The sequence below is a fragment of the Sipha flava genome, unplaced genomic scaffold, assembly GCF_003268045.1.
Source record: "Sipha flava isolate LNK unplaced genomic scaffold, YSA_version1 162_pilon_pilon, whole genome shotgun sequence".
NCBI classification, from domain to species: Eukaryota; Metazoa; Arthropoda; class Insecta; order Hemiptera; family Aphididae; genus Sipha; species Sipha flava.
The window spans coordinates 308,413-334,096 of NW_020271810.1; the positions used below are offsets into that span (position 1 = coordinate 308,413).

The 25,684-nt window shown below is 27.4% G+C and overlaps 1 protein-coding gene across 4 annotated transcripts in view; it reads right to left on the bottom strand.

Annotated features, from left to right (window-relative positions):
* Nucleotides 1-20,868, bottom strand: part of LOC112679471 (E3 ubiquitin-protein ligase MARCH3-like) — a 29,750-nt gene extending 8,882 nt beyond the window's left edge. For 2 of the 4 annotated variants that reach the window (XM_025549284.1, XM_025549285.1), the window contains exon 1: nt 7,618-7,726. In XM_025549284.1, the coding sequence (XP_025405069.1) occupies nt 7,618-7,694 (77 nt within the window). In that variant the 5' untranslated portion in view covers nt 7,695-7,726. Of the gene's footprint in view, nt 1-7,617; nt 7,727-20,593 lie in introns of those variants that run through there. The other 2 variants (XM_025549286.1, XM_025549287.1) reach the window with 2 other exon arrangements.
* Nucleotides 20,869-25,684: the final 4,816 nt, after the last annotated feature.

Below are 25,684 nucleotides of genomic sequence, written 5' to 3' on the forward strand. Positions count from 1 at the left end.
ACACATGTATAGCGATTTATTATATGTACATATATATTAAAAGCAATATTATTATTATAGCATATTTTTATTAGAAATATTATTACATACATTTATATTGAAATTAAACAATAAATATATACTTATATGACTCATATATTTTATACATATGTATACGAATAATAAAATTTTGAATTTTTATTTTTATTCTCGTTATAACGAATTCAATTGGTATATTCTCTTGATATAACGAATTTCGATGTAACGAACTTTCGATATAACGAATTTTTTTCTCGGTCCCTTGAAATTCGTTATATCGCGAGTTGACTGTATTAAATAAATAGGTCTTATTTGGAGTATTACAATAAAGAGAGTAAATATTTTGTTATATCCATAAAATTCATTACTTATCAGGTATAAATAACCCATCTTAAATCAATCCATAGTTGGTTGAGCGATAATATTTCTAAATCTCAATAAATCAACCATCTTACACCACTCACTGTCTGAACAAATTTTACCACTCATACACAATATTGTATTATTTGTGAAACATTAGTAGAGAAATAAAATAATCAAATATTATTAAAGATTTTAATGGCCATCCTAGTTGTAGCGAGTTAAATTATGGGATTATTTAATGAACCTAATTACAAGTGATCGTCCAGATTTAACGACAATCCCATTAATAATTGACTGACCAAAAATAAACTATATTCGACATGGTGAAAAAATTTTTTAATATAGTGTATACTACGAATAAACAGTAAATTATAAATTGGCAAGGAAATTATTTGTTTTAAATGGCTTGACGAAATTTGAACAATGTCTTGTTAAAATACTTCATTCTCGAGTCTAAAAGAAATCTAAAACTGAGTTTCTGCAATGTTTTTTAAATTTTAAGAGACTCTAGTTAGTAAAGTTCAACTTCTATAAAAATTCAAAATAAATTAATATAATAAATAGAACTGAAAATTGTGATCACATCTCAGTCCTCAGGGACCTTTCACCTTTTCAAAGGTACTATAACATTTAAAATCCAATTTTTATGGCAGAATAATTAAATTTCTTCAAACGGTCTTCTAATATCAGATATATTATAAATCACATATTACAATATTGAACTGTGACCGAATTTCAATATAAATTTATTGAAAACATAGTAAATATGAAAATAAAATTATTGATTTTAATTTTTTTATAAAAAGAAAACACCTATAGAGACCATTTTTAAAGTAAACTTAGATAGTATCGAAGGTTGAGTGCCTCTACGGAAAAAAAAATAACTCATCATGTCACACAACAGTAAAACATAACTGCAACAACAATAATATATACATTCGATAAATCATGAATTGCATATTAATACTTTCTAAGACGACAGCGATAAATTATTTGTTGTTGTCAAATTTATTAATTTAGGGTCAAGCGGTGATAAAAACTTAATTGATGATTTTTAATACCGATTTAAACGGACTAGAACTTTTTATCAGCGAATATTAAACGTCTTCTTGGATTTAGTAATAATGCATGAAAAACGCGAAACAAAAAACGTTTCTGGTTAGTATAATTGTGGAAACGATAAATTTTATTAAAGTATAATGTTTCAATATATAAAAAGATGGTCAGGATGTTAAGTCAATAGTTCTGTTTTATTTGTACGATTTAATGAAGTGTTAAATATTTTTATTAGGTGTATTTTAACCATCGCGAAAATGGTGATGTTCAGTGTTTCCATCTCTTACCGTAGAGACTGTGCAACACGGAACATTTTAACTAATCATAAAATGTATTTTCAATACAAATATGATACAACGATCAAGAATATAGAACATGATGCTTCAAGACCAACGTTTTAGAACAATGGTGCCCAACTCGCGGCCCACGAACCACATGTGATCCGCGAAGGTATTGAATGTGGACCATTACAATTTTTTTAATATGAAACAAAATATTTAAAAAAAAAAATTATTAAAAAATAAAATTTTTTCAATTTATTAATTTTATTTTTGAGCATTTTCAAATAGAAATTTCACCATATAAGCCGTTCACTTAAAAAATCATACTGATCAAATTAAAGTGTACCTACAGTGTGTACCTCAATCTGTAATTGTTTGGACATCACTGGTTTAAGGACACGTTTTTAATAATTATAATATTTACAACAAATTAAACCGCGAAAATATTATAGTTATTTGAGTCACGTTTGGCTGGTGCAAATGTATTATAGGTATTGAAAATAAAACGATAACGTGAAATCCATTTTACTTCGGAAAACTCAGTAATTTTTAAATAACAATAATAATATATACTATTTGTACGTGTTAGGTACTTTTTACATTTGTCTAAGTTTAAATTTAAACACCGTGAGGTTTAATATTGAAGCAAACAGACCTATAACCAAACTTTAAGAGAAAAACATTATCTGTGTTTTATTGGTCGGTTTTTATAATCCGATAATTTAATTTTTAAGCGAGTTATAAGTTTTTTTTTAATTGTAATATTTTACATATTCATAACTAGTTGAAAATTAAAATATCGGAAAAAACTGACCAACAAAATACATAATTTTCTACCCTTAAAGTTTGATTATAAGTAAAGCGCGGATTTGTATACACTTAAAAGTATCGAAATATGCCATATAATATGCAGTAAAAATCATGAAAATATTCAAAAAATATGCAGTTAAAATCATGAAAATATGTAAAAAATATGCAGTTAAAATTATGAAAATATGTAAAAAATATGCAAGAATTTTTTATTTATTTAAAATTTATAATTCAACTTATAAAAATTAATTACTTAAATACTTAATACAAAAAAATGTAGGGAATTTTCTGAACTTAATTTATTTTTAAAATTTTATTTATTATTAAAATAAATAATCATATGCATTTCAAGTTTATCTTCTGTGAAGTTGTGTCGTTTATCGGTTAACATATTTTTAAAGACTGAAAACGAACCCTCGATGTCAACCGACAAGTTATTGGGGCATATTTGAAGCAAGTGGTATGTCGATAATCGACTGACACAGCAAGAGCGATTAAGTTTACGTCGTAATCGATTATTTATTTTATAACTAAATATATATATAAATTATTATTTAGTGACTATGAAATTTATTTTTAATTTTTCTACTAGATAAAATATTATTTTATACATTTTTTTTTAAATTTTCATTTCAATATGCAATAAATTTTGAATTTTGCCAAAATATGTAAAAATATGCAATAACCTCTAAATATGCAGAAATATGCAAAAAAAAATTTCACCATTAACTTTAAATTATGATGATTCGTGGAGATAACTGACAAAAATTCAAAAATATTGAAAGGAAAAAAATATGCGTTTACATAGAAATCCGTGCTCTAATTATAAGTCAGTTTACTCTAATATTAAAGCTAACATCACAGACGAAGAAAACGTATGCGGGCGTGGCGTCCTTTTAATATCTCTATACTCCGATTGTTAATTAAGCAATTTATGAATAACTAGTCTATCATTCACGAAAACTAATAGTTAAATGATGTTTCTGTAAATCGTTTTTAATTAAGACATATGTTGATCGCTGGCCCATGCAACAATATGTCTGTATAATCGAATATACGATATAGTTATCGACCAAGCGATAAATTACAAATTTCATCTATTCTCAGATTTTATTATATTATTATACAGACACCTACATGTAGTGTGCAACTCATTGACAATATTGTTATGTTTCATTTCGTGTAATATGATCTTATTCCATACGTTGCAAGACTACGAAAGCGATGTCGTCTCCAAAAAATTAATACATTAATACAGAATATTCTGCACAGAAATATGTAAAATAATGTAATATTAAACATTATAAGTTATACAGTACCACTTGAATACCAAAGTATCGTTAAATCAAAATTGATACGAGTGAAAGTGAAATGTATATAGGTCGTCGAATCAAAGGTCACTGTCGAAATCAAACATACAGTTTAACAGATGTTAGATACCATATGATTGAAAATAAATGCTTGGATTATTCGATAATAATATATATGAAAAAAAAAAATTAAGTAATTACTCTTTTTATGCTTGTGCATGGTGTTTGAGTTTTTCGGTCTATTATATCTTCTATTTGGTGTCAATGTGATTTAACTACGAATATTTTAAGTAGCTACACACACACAAACATTTATGTACGAATAAATATTATGCATCGAAATAATATAATAGTTCAATAATAACAGTAACAATATAATAATAGTAATAATAACATGGGTGGTGGTTTTATTTTTTTCTCTGTCGTCAAAATCAATCAATCAACCGTATAAAATTATACACATACATTGTAATATGAATGCGTGTGTATATGTGTGTGTGTGTGTGTGTATCAGTCAAAATGTGACATAAAAAACTACTAATGTTTCTGATTTTTCGAAAAATGATTATTATACCTCCGTCGAATAATAATAATTGTTACTCAAATGTGAGATTTTGATTATTTGCATGTAATGAAGAACCATTGCCTGTTGCCATAGCAATTTCGGCCACCACAGAAGTGTCAAGGTCTATTCTGATAGATGTTCTACTATTATACGTGACGTGTTCTACTTTTACTTTTTTTTTCTAACGTGTCAACCCTCATCGCCGTTAACTTCTAAGCCGTTTTCGCGTTGTTTATAGGTATTTGCTCAAAATTCGCCAAATACCGTGACACACTTGTCGAAATGACGGATCAGTACACCAATAACATGAATTATAATATTACATACACGAGATTTACGCGCAGATTTCGTTTTGCGAATACAGTTTATATGCGTGCTCATACCTGAGCGAAACATAATGCGCAGTGACCTCTTGAAAATGCCTGCTCGTTTTTTACCAAACGAATCATCCATTAATCGAATAAGTTAATAGTAATAAGTTATTATTATAAATTACATTATATTATTATTATATACTATTAATTATTGATCGAACGAAAATTATTACGTCGTTAGATTGTTTTGTCGTCATTAGTAATATAATGTATATTATACATATGTTAGCAGTTATGTTCAATAACGATGAAATAAAAATGATTACCTACCACATTTGTTTTGTTTTTGCTTTCTGAGTATATTTATAGTGTTATTGACCTTTGACTTTCAGAATGTCATATTTTTTTATACATTAATTAATAAAAATAAAAATAAAATTATTAATATTATTTTGCGTTTTCTTTTATAAATGCACACTTCTATTTAAAAAAAAAAAAAAAAAACATTTCAAAAGTGATTAAATTTTGTTTTTTGTAAAGAATTTCAGAAATGAGGCATTATTCATAACTTATGAATCATAAGTTTGAGTTCAAAAAATGATATGTCTTACAAATTATTATTATTATGAGATATATAGTTGGTTTTAACTATGAAGTCAAATTGTACAGAGAAAAAAAAGCGCTGAGATTCAATAATCAAGTCTGTTCAATATTAATTAAGAATTCCTGGTCTACGAAAATTAACGAAAAAAAAAAAAAACCGGAAATAATTAGGGCTGATTATATAATCTGATGTGTTATATAGGTTCGATTTTTTTTCGATTTTTTTTAACGCCAGTTATTTAGTTTAAAATAAAATATTGTTCATCTTACACGCGTTTGTAACAAGAATACGAGTATTGTAATTAGTTACACACTAAACAACGAACACAAATATGGAAGTCCGAAGTAAAACAGTTTTATCTGAAAACAAATCATGTTTATTGTTACATTTAAATATTTAATAGTTCGATCGAGTTGTATGTTTATTTTATTTTAAAATATCGCCTATCCTAATAGTTAATTAGATTCTGACATTTGAAATGTTTGCTATTACGTCATTATGAGATGTGAATTTTTAATTAAATTTTAAGTTAAGATTATAATATTATTCGACTTTTACACTTCCAGAAGTCTTTTAAACATTTATTAATATTTTTTATAACATTTATTAATAAACACGATGAAGCATTTTATTTATTTTATTTCATATAATCTCTTGATTAAGAAATGTTAAAGCACTATGGAAATTCATTGCGATGTAGACAATTTTTACTGAAAAACGTAATGCATATTATGTAGTACAGTGGCGTAGCTAGGATTTTCTGAAGGGGGGTGTTAATTATAATTATTAAATAATATATATAATACGTACAAACTAAAACTTTTATTTTAATTAATTAATATGTATACATAATGCCTGTAATAGAGATGTAATGTATATTCGAATTCGGATAGCTTTACCATAAATCATTCGAATATTTGACTATTCGAATATCAGTATACGATGCTACGATACCTATTATTATTAAACGTTTTGTGTTGTACGAAAACGTAAACGAATAATTTTCGTCACGTATTGTCGCAATCGCGATAATGTTAACCTGTATATATGTAATTAGTATGTGCATTATTTTATATTTCATATTGTATTATCGATTTACCTATATTCCTATAATAATGTAATATATGATACGACTTAAGGGGGGGGGGTGTCATATCTACCAAACACCCCCCTTGTATACGCCACTGATGTAGTATATTATATTTAGTGAGCAGTGTACTTATTTGTTTTGTTCATTATTTTACAAAAATCGCTAAAAATTTTTTACTAAAAAGAAGAAACCATGTGCCATTGACTATCGTGTTTTTATTGTATATCTTTTTTTTTTTTGAAGCAAACAGTGTTTTTATTAGTTTATAGTTTTTGTGAAATATATACTTTTTAATTATCACATAACGATTTGTAAATTTATTAAAAAAAAAAAAAAGAAAAATGTTTAAAAATTGAATATTTTGAAATCGAAAAACAACAAAATTTAACCCGTCTAGAATCGTCTTTATAGAGTCGGTAACAATGGTGATAACATAAAATATAAGTAAAATAGCGAACATTGTAGTATACACTAACAAAAAAAAAAAAAAAATCTGAATAATAAATTTAATTAAATAATACATGTTAATTTATTCAGATTTTTCAAAACTAACATCGTTTTTAAAATAACACAGTCACAATTTACTTGAAATAAACTCATGAGTAAATCAATTGTTGATTTATCGTTTAATTAAGAGTTGGTCAAATCGTTAAATATAAGCAGATTATTTACTACACGAGTTTTTTGTGTTCATATACGTGTTTGTAAAATAATGTACCTTCTTGCATTAAGCTTGGTTAATAAAATCAGTTATTTTACTGGGTAAAAAGTATCGGTGTCTTATAGGATAGGTAAACGTTAAAAATTATTCATATACTGCACTACTAGAAAAAGTTTTTTAAACTAAATATATATCGTATAATTTTTAATCATCCAAGTGGATCAATTGGAAATTGAAGTTGAATTGTAAACCACATACTAAAATAAAAAAGTTCCAACACAATAATTTCAATGCTTAATTACTTTAGTATTGTTTACAAAACAGAAACAAATTAATAACATATTAAATACAACTAAGTAGTAGAAAAAATAACATTCTGTAAATGCGAAATGTACGGAGACATGGATATTTAACAAAGTACATTAATGACAAGGACGATTATTAGTATTGGTATTAAAAATCAAGTGCAATTCAACTTCAATAAAAATAATAATAAAAATTGTAAAAAAAAACGAAAAGAAATTAACATTAACATTAAAACTTACTTTATTGTAGACGACTGTCGGAGTATCGTTAAACCTACTAACCGGAATACGATGTCAGAATTAATCTGTTTAAACATTTTAAGAAAATAAATGGTTTCGTATGTTCCGATAGCCAACGTGATGAATATTGTAATCTAGTATTTTGATAACGGTTCATATAATAAAAAAAAATATTTCTCCAATTTGCATTGTTAGTCATTCAGTTTAATTTGGTTATTTTTATCATTAATTAATTATTTAACCGACTTAAATCATTTTTCTAGTGAAATATAATACTCGTATGTAATACACACATATACATATATATGTTTATACATAAAATTAATTTGTTTTATGTAAAGGTTTAATCTGTGAACAAATATATTTAAATTTCAAAATCGTTTCGATAATATTATACTGTAACATAACAGTGGTTCCAAGCCGTGCGGCGCAAAGTAAATATTTGATAGCTTTATTTTCAGACTTAATTGTCATAAGAATAAAAAAATTTGTAAAAAAATAAATAATTAATATAAGATATTTTTTATTAAGATAAGACATTTTATGTGGAAAGTATCAGAAAATGCTGATATAGTTAATATATATAAAAAATTATAAAAATAATAAATGGCATTTTATCGTTAAAAACGGATACGATCTGGGAGAATAAATTTGCTGAATTTTTATTAAATTAGTTTACAAAAATCTATTCATTATAGAAAATAAAAAATTAAATTAAATAAAAATTAAAATAAAGTAATAAAGGATTTTTGTATAATCTATAGTAATTAGAACAAATGATGCACCCGCGTTATAAGTTTATTGATATTAATGAAAAGACCCGATGAAACATCATCATAAGCATGAAAGCAATAATTTTTAACTGTTAACTAGAACTATAATAGTCGTTATTGAATCGACACCTAGTGATGCCCAAATACGTGATGTAATAGTGAATGAAAATAAAAAAAGACTTAAGTAAACTACAACATTTAGTAATTATTGCTGATAAGCACGTTGATTTATGAATCATTTGCTGACACTGTATTATACTCAACTGATTAGCAGAGAAGGTAATAATATGTCACTGAATTTTTTTTGAATGAATTTAAAATGTGTGCTAATCAGGATCCAGGACCATGTGCGGTAAAAAATCTGCTGTTACATGTCTTATTATTCCACCCCTCAGTTTGTTTTATAGTGATATGATTAATAGGGGAAACATTTATCCATGAAACAGTTCGTATCCAGACTTATATTTTAGGAAGATATTTTTTTTAAAATTTCAACGGCATTTCTTCGAAAGTATAATAATACTTGTATACTATACATACTTTAAAAAATAATGAATAAATTGAATAATTTTTTGTGTAAAGACGTGAATTATATTTTAACCAGCAGCTTATGTATAAGTTATAATATTTCACATCGTTCAATTAAAGAGTACAATAAACAAAAGTTTGTATTTCATTACATTTATTTTGAACTTGTATTTTTATTTCTATTAAAAATATAATGTGTTTCATATCATTATTTCTGCTACGGTTAATTTGAACAGCAAATATAAATAGTATTGAATACAGTATTTTTTACGGCATTTATTATTATTAATAAATCTATTTATTTTCTTTATACTCGTATATATAAATAAATCCCTATTTCCCTTGATTACGCCATTACGCGTCAACGTCTGAACTGATTTCGCTAATTTTTTTTTTTTTTTTTTGTTGTGTTGTTATAGTCAGGAGAAGGTTCTTATGAAATAAAAAATTAAGAAAATTGCATGAAAAATTAGAAAATTTAAGAATTTTTAACTACAATATAAAATTATTTCTAGTACTCACCTTAGCACTTTGGACAATATAGACTTTTTTAATGTAACCTTTTGACGTTTGATATAGAATTGACAGAATGCGTACTGCAAATATCGTCAAATAGGATGTATAAGCTGAATATTGTTTAAAACAGATGTTTCGGTCGGAGTTATTTTATTGATAAAAAATACATGTATTTTTAATATATCTAATTAATATATCTATGTAAGATAACTGAATTTCTTAGTGTACATCACGGTTTGTTCAGAGTCATCACACCTAATATTAAAAGTTCAATTTAATATGGAGTTTTGGTAAGTTTGGATAGATTAATATACACGTTACTAATATAACAAATAATATGCTTTGTTTTAAAAAAGAATACAATATTTTTATATTATATCCTTATTGCCAATGCCGAATAGTGATTAGAAATTTGTGCACATTTATTTATGGGTGATTCAGTAAGATAAGCCGATTATGCGAGTCGATTTGCAGAATGACCAATCTGGAGGAATTTTTTCCAAACAATTGCTCGATATTGGTAATGGTAAAATACCTGTTGACTGATCATTTGAATACATAATTATTTTCTACCAAACTTTTTGTCACTTTACTGAAACTAAAACCAAACTCATCGAGAAAGTTTTCCCAAACATTGCTCAAAATTACAAATATCATATATGGTTGAGCGAAAAAGTTATATTGGCTGCGAAAAAACGTTGATGTCAACGTAATTAATTTTCAGATTCAAAATAAGATAACTGGCGAATTAATGAAATAAATTACATACAAATCAATTGATTCCCGTTACTAACCAATATGATGTAAATTATTCCACGGAGTTTTTAAATTCACTAAAATTGCCTTGATTACCACCTCATAATCTGCAATTATAAATCGGAATACTGGTTCCCGTATCGGAATACCAACAAGACTATTTATATACGCTCAAGAAAAAAAAACTAAAAATGTTATATATCATAAAGCATTAGAATAATAAACACTTTTTTTTGAAATATTTTTTTTTATAATTTATATTAATTCAAAATAATATTCATAATTAAAACAGGACAACGTCTGTCGGGTCCGCTAGTAGTTATATAATATTAATAGGAAAAAATAAAAATAAAAAATAAAGTTATAAGCTTAAAAGAAGAATTATTAAACATTTTACTGAAAAAACACTTATCTATGGCCATGGGCGTTCGCAGAAATTTCCTAGAGAGGGGTAAGGTTTATGAAATATAAAATAATGACAGAAAATAAAGGTCTAAAAAATGTTCATGATTGAGACACGTGTATACAGGGCCGGATTAACCCGGCGAGTCACCGAGTAAAACTCGGTGGGCCGCAACAATTTTTGGCCTTTTAAGTTGTAAAAAGGCCGTTAACAGAAAATATTAATAGTTTTAAGTTGAAAATTAGTGCACCTATTGAAATATGCAATTATAGAAATTTGGACAAGGGCCGCCAGTTAGTAAGCGGGCCGGTAACATACAGAAAACTCGGTGGGCCGAATTTGTCCAATCCGGCCTTGCGTATATAATAAAAGTTTGAAAATCACTGACTTATACAGTAATACATACCAATATAATGTAAGCAAATTTAAGTATACACATAAAAATAAAATGTATATAATAAATATCTTTTTCTCTAAAGAAATCTAATTATATCATTGTGCATATTTAAAATTTAATTTTGCACCCGATCAGTGGCGCACACAGTGAGGGTCAGTAGTGTCGACTGACATCCCTCAGAAAATTGATGGATGACTAGTTCTGTGGGAACTTTTATGAATATTTGTTTAAATTAATACTAATTAATTTTTCAGCTATCCAAATCAACATACTAATTATGGTTACCCTAGAACTAAAGCGTCACACGAGAATAAGTAGTAGGGCTCAATCCCAAAAATTATGCTGTACAAACTTATAAATTAATACCCAAAAAATTGAAAAATAATTAATATTAGGTTTATTTTAAAAATTTTTATTTTTAGTATCATTGTTAGTAAAAAAGAACCAAAAACACTTAAAAATAAGAATTAAACTATGACTAAACTCATATTTTACTGGTGGAGGTGGGTGGGTATCTCGAAATATATATTTTCGACACCCTTATTAAAAATCTACTATGCGCCACTGCACTCGATGGGAAATATAAGTGGCATTTGCTGAAGAATTCAGTAAAAGGTCATTTAGAGTCATATCTCCAACATCTATTCTAAATTCCAATAAAATATTAAAAATAGCAGTATCGTCAGTATTTCCTCTAAGAGGAATGTTTTTTGTACCACAAAAATCTATAGTTTTTATGATTGGAATTAATTTTTTCCAATAAGATTTAATTTTTTTTTTTTAGCAGTGAAGAACTCATTAGTTGCACATTACTTTTGTTTTTATTTTCTACAATTTTACAAAAGTCATTTGCTTTATTTGTTAATTTACAATGCCACTTAGATTTAAGATATTTTTTTACAGAGTTATAAAAATCTTTGTACATTGAAAATTCTTTAACTATAAAACCACCTTGCACTCCTCGATCTAAGTAAAATAATATTTTTATATTAATATTTAAAGTAATATTAAATTGTTCAATTTAATATATTGTCATATTTATATTTATTTATATTTACTGTAGGTATATGACTGGTTTTAAAAAGCTATGGGGTGCAAACGCCCCATCTTGCCCCCCTCCAGGCGCCTATGTCTATGACCCATATTGGTAGGAATGGAATAGAATACGAAGTACATTTAAATTTACAGTTATAAACAATAATTTTTTGATTAAATTGTCATGCTAAATTAAAGAAAGGGGTCGAAAAAAAATCGATAGTTAAGCCAATTATTTCTACGGAAATGAATTTGAAATGTCAACGATGCAAAGTAACTAAATGGAGATTACAAATTATATATATTCAACCATAATATGTCAACCAAGATCATTTGACTATAGTTGTGACAAATAGGCACTAATTAGTACATTACATTTCATTACTATAAGTAGCCTGTGGATCTTCTAATTTAAAAAGGACAGGAATGTGATTAACTAATTTTTACGCAACTATGTCAGTCGATTTTAGATTAAATGCGAGAGTAGGAAAGCAAGGACAATCAAAATACACTTGTCACAGTTCTCAGATCCATTTTAGTAAGTTATGTACAAAAAAATAGGTTATAACAATATTCTAAATAATTTCAATATAATAATAAATAATAATTTATACACACGCTTTAATTGATCATATAATTTATATTAATAATACTTTTAATAACAATTATTTTCATTAATGTATTAATGTATGTATATTGTAATTTTTCGCCGTTTGAATTGGCCACAATATATATGTATATATTGATATGAAATATAAGTATAATATTTTTCTATATATGTATATAATGTATAGATTATTGTTAAAAATTTTTACATAATTAAATCATTATCGCGGATAAAGTGTGTTTCGTAATTTTTTTTTTCATATATACACATATCGGATTTTAATCAAAAGAAACCCATAATGCTGCAATAATCTAAACAATAATAAAAGGAGAAGACGTTATACGAATGCTAATACTATTTTGTATCAACCATATTTATGAATAATTTTTTTATATGATAATTTCAATTGAAAACCACACAAGCCAATTATTATTTCTTTATGACGTGAAAAACATTAAAATGTACTATATAGATTAATCTCGTTTAACGTGTATACATGCACGTACACATATGTATTGAATTTAAATGCTCAATGTGAAAAAAAAATATTTTATAAACACATAACGTTATATTTTTAACGCAATATATTTTATCGACACATGCGATATTATAATAATTTCTATTGGTTTTTTTGCTCACCAAACAAAAATATACTCGTGTAACTCAAAATATTCGAACGGATAATTTTAGACCACGAAGCAACAACCTGACATCACATTTTTTTGGCAGAATCGTTTTTTCAGCTTTTATTATTTGAAAATATATTTTACGTCGATTGGTACAACAATTAGACAAATCCGATCATTAAATACAGAGATATTGTATAAATAGATATGTCTGGTTTCTATTATGGTACAAGAACTTTTGTAAGGAATAATTTTTTATGAATTTAATATCATTAATTTTTTTCTTATGTATAGCCCCCCCCTCCAAATTTTTGTTCTACTACGTCCCTGTCAAGAAGAGGGTTTTGGGGACAAAATCTTACCCCGAAATATATAGTGTTTACTTAGTAGTTTAGATTTTCCATCTTTAAAAATCTTTTTATTTTTTGCTCATTCATTTTTTTTCACATATGTAACCCCCCTCAAATAATTTTGTCTTACTACGTCCCTGCAAGTATATAATTATATATTATATAATTTATACAATTTTATAGATAAGAACACTCTTTTCATATTAATTACATTATTTTTATACTTTATACGAGTAAGTAAAAAAAAAAATAATTTTACGGTGCTACAACAAGACATCTCCAAGCCATTAGGACATTACTTTTGAGTATTTAAAAATACACTTTGAAATGTTTTTTATGAAATTAATTATAATTATTGCCAAGGTATTTAAATATATTTTTTATACATTTTTAAAACTACTTATTAATTTTGTTTCTCTTGAAAAAATTGGAAAAAGTGGAGATGTCTCATAATTGTTCCGTGAGCTTAAATTGACTTTTTTATCGTTTATCAGAACTGAAAGATTATTAGCTCGTATAATAATAATTTCAATAGTTACTAAGCAGAGAAGTCTGATCACCGTGCACACTGCGGATTTAATTTTAATGACACTCCAAACATGTATCAGTTGCATGCGACTACATCCGAGTGATTGGTTGTGAGTCTTGTTACTTGAAAGGCCGATTAGTTATATGTCTTGTGATGGGTTTCACTCCTAAATTACATGTTATCATACTATACATACAGCAGTTCTGGAGTAAAATAATTAGTTACATGCTGTACGATTGCATTTGTATTAAATATGAAATAATTTTCTTTTGGTAGTATAACCGGTAATATCAGGGTCGTATTTACGGGGGCTCGGGCCCCCTTCGAAATGAAGTTCTTCAAAAATCATATTTATCTAATCACGTTATAACTAATACATATGAGGAATTTTCAAGTCTGTCAAATTTGTTTCATATTATTTAGTGTATTTTTAGCATTTGCTATAGCCGTTTCAAAAACAATCATTAAGTAAATAATATCGTACACACTTAATATTGATATAAAATTATAAATTTCTTCATAATTCGTTTAATAAAAAGTCTCGATTAACCGTGTTTTTCATTTTTTCCGTGTGACCCTTTCCCACCATTGATCCAGATAATCGAGGTTCTACTGTAGTAATAATAATAATAATTTTTTTTAGTTATTCCAATATGTCTCATAACAATAGAGTTTATAAATTACAAATTTATTGATTATAGAGGTACCGAACGATTTTTACGTTGGTCGTCATCAGTTATCTCGTTTCGGAAACACCGATAAACACAAAACTTTATTACGAATAATTAACATTATGATAATAGTATATAACTATGATATCAGTATATCAACAAATAATAAATATAAATGATAACATAGTACCAGCATAAGTTTGGTATAAAAAAAAAAAATAGTTTAAGATTTCCCTATTTACCCTTAAAGCAATTACGTCAAAAACTAAAGTCTGCTACGGTGAATGGGGGAGGGGGTGATCGCCCCATTCGCCCCCCTCTGGATCCACCCCTGCTACTGATACAAATTTTAAAAATTGTTCAACTATTTTAAAATTGTTTATATCGATTGACTCAATATATCTTACACACAATGAGAATTGTTCAGTAGAGAAAATATCAAAGGTTTCGTCAACGAGTACGGTAAAACTTTTAGTATTGTTAACTTTAGTTAAAATAATTTCATCAAAAGAATCTATTATTTGGTTTTGAATATTCGTTGAATTTTTCCCACAAGTCACTAATGTTGTTTTAAATCTGTGTCCCCTGAATCAATTCGTGCCCTAAGCTACGCTCTAAAATTACCTTTGTTGCTTTCAAGTTCTTGTTCTATGTTAAAAATTCCATAATCTCGATGTGCTCTAAGTGGTAGAAATTATAATCCACAAAAAATAATTGTTTTTACTATAGGTTTAAGTTTTCTTGATTTTCTAATGCCTGTTGGTGATGACCTTTGTCAATTTGTTTATCAATCGATATTATTTTTTCTGAAATGGCATCCATAAAATGGTCAGCTTTTAAATTAGCTTCCTCACGATAGCTTACATTTCCATGTTTTTCGAATTTTTCTTAGCCCTTTTTCCAATTATTGTACCCCTTTTTAACAAATGTATGAAGTGATTGGTTGAAACTATAATCAGCCTCAGCAGGTGAAAATTATATTCAAAAAGCACTATCTTCAATTTTTTGAAGATGTTAGCCATTTGTATTTAGTTAACAAAAATATATTAAATTCCCTATTTTGATTGCTAATTTGTTGATTAGGAAAATTAAAATTATTATTGGGGACCCAAATATTTTGTAAAACTTGAATTTTTTTCGTTGTCGTTGAGTTTCTTATCGACAAATAATGATATGTCGTTAGAAGAAAAATTTTCATAATTATCAACAATATTATATGTTGACGGCGAAGCAAATAGTTCCTGAGAATGGGTGTTTCGTTGATTTTTGGAATTTTTGGTTTAATACTAATATAGTTAAGTAGAGTACTACTACCACTAGTAGTAGCTGGTGTGTGTTTTTTTACTCATTTTGACTCAGTTTTCTTTACACAGAGACACACAAGTACTACAGCGTATTCACCACAACGGCAAAATCAAACGGTCTAAATTGTCCAAACGATATTTTCATGCCACAGATAGTCGAAAGTCGTATTTAATATTGTTCCTTGGTCAATAACTACCAATAATTTTTTACATTAGATAAACATAGTGCAGAAAACCATGAGAATTTAATCAAATGTATTTTTAAAGAATTCAATATGGATTTGAATAAATGTCGAAGTCAAGGATATGATGGGGCAGCTGTCATGAGTGGAATTTCTTCGGACGTTCAAAAACGAATCATTGACATAATTCTAAGTGCTTCTTATATTCACTGTTCAGCATATAATTTAAATTTAGTGTTGTGTGATTTATCTAAAAACACTCCTAAAATATCTCAGTTTTTTTATATTGTTCAAGACATATTCTTATTTATTAGTAAGTCAGCCCATAGATGAGCATTATTAGTTCTAGGAAATGACACAGCTAAAATAGTTTTCAAAAAATTATTTAATACTAGATAGAAAGCTAAACACAATGCTATATATGCATTAAGAATTAAGTTTATAGCTGTACTAAAACTATTAACAAATATATCACTGACCAGTAATAAACCTGATGAAAAATTAATGGCCACTGGACTGAAAAAAAAAAATTGAATCATTTAAATTTATTTTGTTATTAATAATATGAAAAAATATTTTAAGAAATTTTTATTTAAAAAATTGCAATGAACAGATACTCGTCTTCATGACGCATGTGCATTTTTAAATCAAGCTACAATTTTCATGATAAATTTAAGAAACTAGTATGAAGAAATAGTTTTATCTGCAACTGACCAATGCGATTATGGGCCATACCAATCCAACCAACTATTCACCGTCGTGTTTATTCTAAAAGATTTTTCGGTGATGTAGATGGAGATAGGAGACTTGATATAAATGAAAAAAATCTTCGTGTTGTGGTATTTTTACCACTTATTGATACAGCTATCTTTCAACTCAAAGAAAGGTTCAAAAATCTATACGAAGTAACCAATAAATTTGATTTTCTTGTACCTCAAAATATTTTTAAGTGTAGTGAAAATTATATTGTTAAGGACACTTATGATTTTCAAATATTTTATAAAAATGACATAAGTACAGATATAACTAGGTAAATGTATTAAAGTTGTATTAAAAGATATAGAATCTTTTAATTCCCTAAAAATAATTCACAGCATAAAAAATCTCCTGCAGTATTTATTAGATAATGATATAGCCAGTATGTACAACGATATTTTCAGTTCATGTATTATTTTCTTAACATTACCAGACACAGTAATAAATGCAGAACACTCATTTTCCAAATTTAAAATTATTAAATATTATTTTAGGAACTCCATGCTACAAGTTCGCCTAACAAATATAAGCCTCTTAAACATTGAGCGAAACCGTAAAAATGAATTTGATATGAATAAGATAATAAATTATTTTTTTAATGACAAGGCAAGAAAAAATAATTTTCTTAAATAATTTTTTTGCTGTTCAAACATGTTTTTTTATTTATGTTATTAATTATTAATTATCGTTATTTTGTATTATTTTTTTCTTTTATTATTTGTTGTTTAGCTAATAAATAACACGCATCATAACTAAATATGTACATCGACAAAATATACTACAAATACAAATTATTTTTACAAAAGCCAAAATATTTATGTATAAATATTTATTACTTAATCAAATATTATTCTCAATTAGATAAAATATATAATACTTAAAATTGTTAATTGAAAAATGTTAATTTATTAATAGTTGTCAAATATTTAAGTTGTATGGTTATAAAGAGGATTGAGAGGAATGAAATGCCTCTATTGATTTATGTTTTATTAATGTATTCCTAGGTTTGTTTGAATAACAATGTATTTCCTAATATACAAAAAAATATAACCTATCATTGCTTCAAATTAAGTTGTTTGATTAGTTTCAGAAGTTTTTGATAAAGATGAGTGGGGGAGTACAAATATTTTAAAATTTAAGTAATGTAAACATATATTTTTTATATTTTTTTAAAGAAACAGACTTGTAGCAGATACCTAAAATTGAAATACCGTCTTTAACTGGGGCTGGGAAGAATTGATTAGCTTAGATAAATGAGGAGGGGGCATTAATATAAGATCATCAATTCATCAACGACAATATTTTAACGCCACTGATGAATAGGGGCCTCTAAAATTAGTTTGCACCTGGGCTTCAAAATCTTAATTGTGGTACTGTATATAGTGTTATAGCTCTACAACTCTAGAAAGCAATATGAGATTCTGTCTTTCCACCATGAACTCTCAACTTCCTCAACTTTGTAAAAACCACCCGGGTCCAATTTCTCATCAGTTTTCATACAAATTGTTATTATTATTATTATTATTTTTTTTTTAATTTTTAGTTTTCAAGTTTAAACTTTTAACTGCCAATGTTTATTGAACCCTACAACTCAAATAAATTGTAGGTGTACTTATTATTTTTCTATGTACTGTATTTTTTTTTTTTTTTTGTTATTTCAAAAATTATTCTAAAATATACAGTTAAGATTATTTATTATTTTGATGTTAGGATGACGTGGTGTTTTATTTTAGTGGCTTAAGGTGACATGAACGAGAAAAGGATGGAAACACTGTTATAGTTTGTCACTATGATAATTCGAAAAAGTGAAAATAAATAAGCTGCTACGGTATATGGTAATAAAAATAATTATAACTTTTGAACGATATCAATCGCGATGTGAGCGTTTCGATAATTAAGTTTATAAATCTTAGAACTTGTAATATGTGTTAACATTTTTTCTAATACTTTATGTCTTAATTGTAGAGTCGGTAAAAGTAATGATTAAACGTAATATCGATGCAATGTTTTTTTTTCGTGGTCAATTTAATAAGGGATACGATGATTTCGTTTGGTCAGCATTAACAACATATGTTCCATAAATGCTATATGCAAATGCTAATTTAAATGATTGACGCGAAAATTCTGGTTGTTGATTTTGATATTATTTTGTCATCGCAATACATTGCATTGTACATTTATTTGAATCCTTGCTAAGTATATATAATATGTATCAACATGTCACTACTACACTTTCACAAAAAAAGCACAATTACCATCTAGCTGTTTAATGTGCACGCTGCATGATGCGTTGCAACTCCAGCAGGGCTTGACATTTGCAATTTTTGGCACTACCCTCTGCCTTTTGAATAAATGAATACAGTTGTGATGTAGTCTGTAGTGAAAAAATGATAAGTCTATACTTACTGATATGTGACTTAATAGATTTAATAGATATTTTATAATTTCTTCTGTATTTAATAAAAACCAATTCCTTAATATTTGCTTATGTGGGAAACTGCTTCTGTGACTCCAACGAATACAGTTTTATTACATACTTTACTTCTAGTACTACACAATATGAGCGCATTACACATAATGTTACGTAGTGTGTAAGTTGAAATTTGTAATACTGATTTTATTCGATCGGCAACTTCAGGTGCTACTGCACGAAAGTGTTTGTACTCTGCGTCATCCAACCGTCACACGCCCTTCACACGAAATCGACGAATTTAACGACAGTCGCGTTCGTTGATCCTATACTCGTATTGACCTCATGGTATCGTGTATCCATGTTTCCGGCTGATCAATATCTTGATACTAAACGTTTAGATCAATTGCATTTCCATTCATTGTTACTTCGATGGATTGATTAATCTATGAAATTTAAATTTAAATAGTGGTATACATAAAACGAAAAAGATTCGTTTTTTTTTTTAATATTTTACCATGCGATGGTCAAAATTCTGAAGTATCAATATACAATTTATTTGGTGAAGAGGTAAGTATTAAAATTAAAATAAATTTCATAAAACAAACTTTTCAGTGTCTTTGGGCAGTAGGTAAAAATCCTTAGAATAAGCCCTGGTACCAAGCATTAATTAATTATACTTCATTTATTTTCTTTCATCACTTTCATTTTAATGGATATAACAACTTAACGGCTATAATTCATTAATATTAAAATATATACAATACCATAATTAATTAAATACGTAAATTACATATATATTGTATATTCATTACTCATAACTCATATATATATGGATTTGTCGCTACGGCAAAAAACCATCTTTTTGGTCATAATGATTTGTTCAGTTTTCATTTTTATTTTTCTAAATCGACTGAGATAAATTCATATATGCATTTATCACAGTCGATATAAAAATGTATAGTACATATAATCAACCGGCGTACTCGTGTAGCATAATATTACATATTCATTATGTATTAAAAAAAAAAAGCGTAAAATTATACAACACTTCGTCACTCATTATCCGCCTACCGAACGAAATTTACAAGGTTTATATTTATGTAATAGTGCATGTAATACATCCTTATTACCTAAACTTACCGGACTCGGAATGGTCGTTGCGGATTTTGCTTATTGATGCAACACCACTGCGGTATTATTATTATTCCGACGCGATAGTTATTTTTTTCAGTGCAGTTCCGTTGGCTTTAGACGAACAAGGAAATCGTTATCATTATCATCGTCGATCGTTGGATTTACGATCTCGTTATCAATTACATGTAGAAGGAAAAGCACTTGTGGATGACGCAGATCAAGATCATGATTGTGTCGCGTTGCGGTCGAAACTTAACTAATCAAATGCCGTCGTCGTGATTACCAGCATCGCTGCATAGCGCCTCAGTTTATCAGTAATTATTAATTACAGTAATAATAATATTAATTTCAGTATAATCATAATAGTAATAATTGTAGTGTTATCTTAGTAGTTTATAACGCGCCTCCTAAACTCGATGGTAAACAGTCGTATGTTGTTAAAAAATGTTATAATATTATGATGTTGTACATAGTAACGCGATCCATGACATTCGAATACAATGTCATTGAATGATCAAGGGTGGTTCTAGGACTATTGGTTATTATTTTTTTGACTAACAAAACAATAGCAAGCATGGAATTTGATTAACAAAACGATTAAATCGGTCCACCTGTTTGGCCGCAATACTACGGGAGGCGCGATGTGTTTTTGAGTGAAACCGTGCGGAAATAAATCTAAAAAATAATTTGCAACTATACGAACGACGGTTCCAAATTATTATTTATACATTAGGTATTATTATTTATATTATTATACATATTTTACGGTCGATAGGTAATACTTTGTAACATTAATGTTAGCTAGGTGTTGTAGACGTTATGGTTATTGTTGAAAAAAAGTCACGGTGAGGATCATATAGATCTCTTATATCTCCTATATCTCCTTAATGGCTACTCCGCTTTAGATACAAATTGATAGTACGCAACGTCGCGTCGAAACCGCTCTGTACATAAAATTCGATATGCTTACACGCCAGACGGACGCAGGTTGACGTACACACTACATACGACTACGTGATATCTATATAATGATGATGTTAATAGTAATAATAACATGGTATTATGTACATACATGCACGAGTGAGAAACAAGAAAAACGAAATGTAGCGATAACGCACTACACTCGCCTCACGGGCGAACTTTGAATCGGCAATGACGATTATAATGATAATATTATTGTAAAACGACGACCTGTATCATAAAATTATAATCGCCTGTGCAATAAATTCGAAGCCGAACGGATAACAAGATCGGGTGCGCTCGCACTGTACTGCGTATTGTCTATCCGGATATGAAGGAAATATTACAAAACATGAGCACGGACACACACTATTGCAAGTATTTTATAAAATACAAAATTTAATCCAATCAATTTTCTATATCCGTTTAACCATACATAGGTATGTCTTATATATAAATTATTTATCAAATGAATGATACTTGTACAGTGTATCGTATAAAATGTTTAGTATAATAAATGCTCAACGAATATTTTGTTCAACTTCACACCGAATGAATACACTGAAAGGGTTAAAAAATTATGCCATTGGAAAAAAGATTTTTGTGCGTTCTTTCACGTATTAATTCACTGGTCGTGTAAGTCCAAAAATAGTGCGTACTACGATAGACTTGGTGTACCTCGAAAAGTTAAGTGAGTATAAAAAAAATGTGTATAAAAAAATTACAATTAGAAAATGTGTTAACGAAGCAACGATAATAGACCTGAAGAAAATGAGTAGGAAAGATATCCCATCTAGTGATGAAACCATTTAAATGTTTCGGCTAGAAATTTGACATGGATTGTTTTTAATTTAAAATAGCGTGACACCAACCGATGAGGACGACTCATAACCAAAGGACAACGAGTGGGATTGTCAGGAATTGTAACTGTGTGTTTTCTAGCAATTAATGGATTAGGATGAAGAAAAAATTTGGAGTGAAATATTTTGTAGTGTGTTTTAACTAACTTTTCAATCGAAGGTCTGTGTGAAGAGTAATACTTGATATATACCAAGGAGCGGACATGATTAAACGAAGTGAGATCGATTGGTAAGCTTTAATTATTTTCAGTTGCGATGGTTTAGTTAAATTGGTACAACCCTAAGTTCTTAAAAAGTGAGTTCTTAAAAACCTATACTGGTTATTATGTACTATGTAGGCAAATTAAATACTTTCGGTGGAGCACAATAATGAAATAAAGCAATAACTCATAACTTCCGGTGCTCTTGGTAGGCAAAATCAATTTATCATTACTAACATAGGCGTGTGCAAGAGGTATGCAAGGCATGTACCTATCATATACCTTAAACAGAGGCTTTTTCTTTAAAAATTACCATTGAAATAAAAATTATAAAATATTTGCTCTTTTCATTTATATTGCACATATATGATTTTATTATTATACTATAATTATTATTTTATTTTTGATACACAAATAATATACTAATGTAATAATGAATAATGATTTAATGTATTAAATAAAATTAAGATGTACTGCGCTTTAAGACATTTTTGAAAATCTTCAGGAATACAGTAAGAAAATTAAATGTATTTTTTTATCTGTGAATAACCAAATTTTTAAAATGTACATTTATTTATGTTATATATTTATTTTACAGCATTTCTAAGAAGAATAATTAAATTAATTAATAGATAAATTATCATACAGTATCATTATGGATAATTTCCTGTAAAATATAAATAAATATTGATAATATTTTCTCGTATTTCATTTATTGACCGTTTTAATAAACGGTTCAAGTTATTTTAGGAAATGTATTGTGTTAAAAAAATTGAGTATTTCAAGTAATAAAATCTAACGTGCAGTATAGATATTCCCTGAAATGAAATTATTTAATTAAAAATAGGCAGTACGTGTATAATAGCACTATAAGAACAACTATTTATGAATGTGATGATTTTCAAGGAACTCATATGATAAGCAATTAGTTGAATTCAGTCGCCGATCGCGATTATGTTGAAATATACAATTCAACTTTTTAAACTCTGCGAGAAAGGTTTCTAGGCTAAAATAACCTATGCTCGTATGTAGACAGTATAACTAACTATATTGAGGCCTTCATTTTTTTTTTCTTCAACAATTTTAATAATATCCAAATTTGACTATATTGACTAACTTGAACAAACAAATGTATGGGGTGATTTAGTTTATATTTTTGTTACAAGGGTCATGTACGCATTTATGGCTAATCGATAATACTGCACCAGTTGGCCTAACTCGGGGAAGCAAACGGGTGACGTGACCATGCCGATTTTAATAATTTTGCGATTTTATTACAACACTACCCGTTATATATATAAAAAACTACGAAAAATAATAAATGTCAAAGAAATAAAATAAAAATAAACTGACTAAAAATATTAGTTTAGATTTATGCATGAAGTTTATACACCAACTGACGGCAATATTTTACGGAAAACTAGCATTGCGTGTGATATTTATTTTACAATAAAATTAAGAAATTCGGACAACACAATTAACTGCAGTTATCAATTTGATGGAAAATTTACAAATGTATACCCTCAATGACTGGTAGTGTCAATGATTCAAATGTGAAATATTACAATTGACAATTTGAATATCGTACATAATTATTAATCGTAAAAAAAAAAAGAACGATTTACTTATATAACAATAAAAATGTTATATATTAAAATAAAAGAGTGGTTATATTTTTTGTATACAGTTGCTGAGAGTATGTATGTATAAATTATAAGTTGTGACTAAGATCAGATATCGTCTAATACAGTGGTTCTCAAACTTTTTTGTCCGCGAAATCCTTATGTTTTCAAAAAAAAATGTACGGAGCCCCGAAAATCAGGAATTTATATTCAAGACAACAATAATTATTAATATTTCATATTGAGAAAAATACACAGTTCAAAATTTCATTTTTTTAAAGTTTGGATTTTGTTATTTGCCATGAAAACTTTGGTCATTTTAAGTTTTATTGATAAATTTACTTCATTTAATTTTGTGAAAATACCAGCCAAGTTATGAAGTCATTATAACCAAATTTTATCAGAAGTCTTAGTTGTAAATAAAATTAGTGTCACTAAAACGTATAACTCATTGTGTAATTCAGGTTACCAGTGTTTTTTCTTAATAACTAAGAAATTTAATAATATTTAAATTTAGATAATTAATATATGCCCACGGAGTCCCTAGGGCTCCACGGAGCACAGTTTGAGAATCATTGGTCTAATACAATAAAAATGTCACGTTAAATACGACAAAGGATCCGCTCTGTACTTAGAAAATTGCGCCTTGTAAATATTCAACGAAAGCCTGCTAAAACTTTAAACGAACGAGCTTTAAATGAACATTTATTAATCATTTCATACCAAGGTCAATGCTTACATTCAAAAGTTTTTCTGATTTTCGATTGTGTTCATAATTTCGTTATTGATGATATGTCTTTAGTTAACAGTTCTAGGTAAATGGAATACAAAATTAATAAAACATAAGAAATTACTGTTTGTTGAACACGCATGTATCACGTCAACACTTGACACACATTTGGTATCACTTGTCCAACAGAGACACTCTTAAAAACTTCTGATACTATCAATATTTTAAAATTACTCAGAAATACTCCAGAATGCATGTTAAAGTAACGCGAATTTGCTCTAGAAAAAATAATAACCAATATTCTAATTAAAACCAGACATCATCTACACCATCAATAACGAAACCATCTGCAGTACATAAAATTGATAATAAATAAATATATATGGACTTATGATAAACAAGCACATTTACGTTAAGATAATTATAAAAAAAAAAACAGTTGTATATAAATCTTTCCGGATATAAAATTAATAATGTAAGTACGAGTAATAATTCTTCTGTGATAATTTTAATAAATTTAAACATGTACATGTAACAATTAATCTGAAGTACAATAATAAAAATAATAATTTTAACAGTCTTAAAAAAAATAATATCGGATGATAAAATCTAAATTATATGGTAAGGAAATATTTTGCACTTAGTGAAACAAAGTGTCAGTTATATTTTTTTCCATATATTACTAAAGATATAGATTTAAAAATTAAAAAATAAA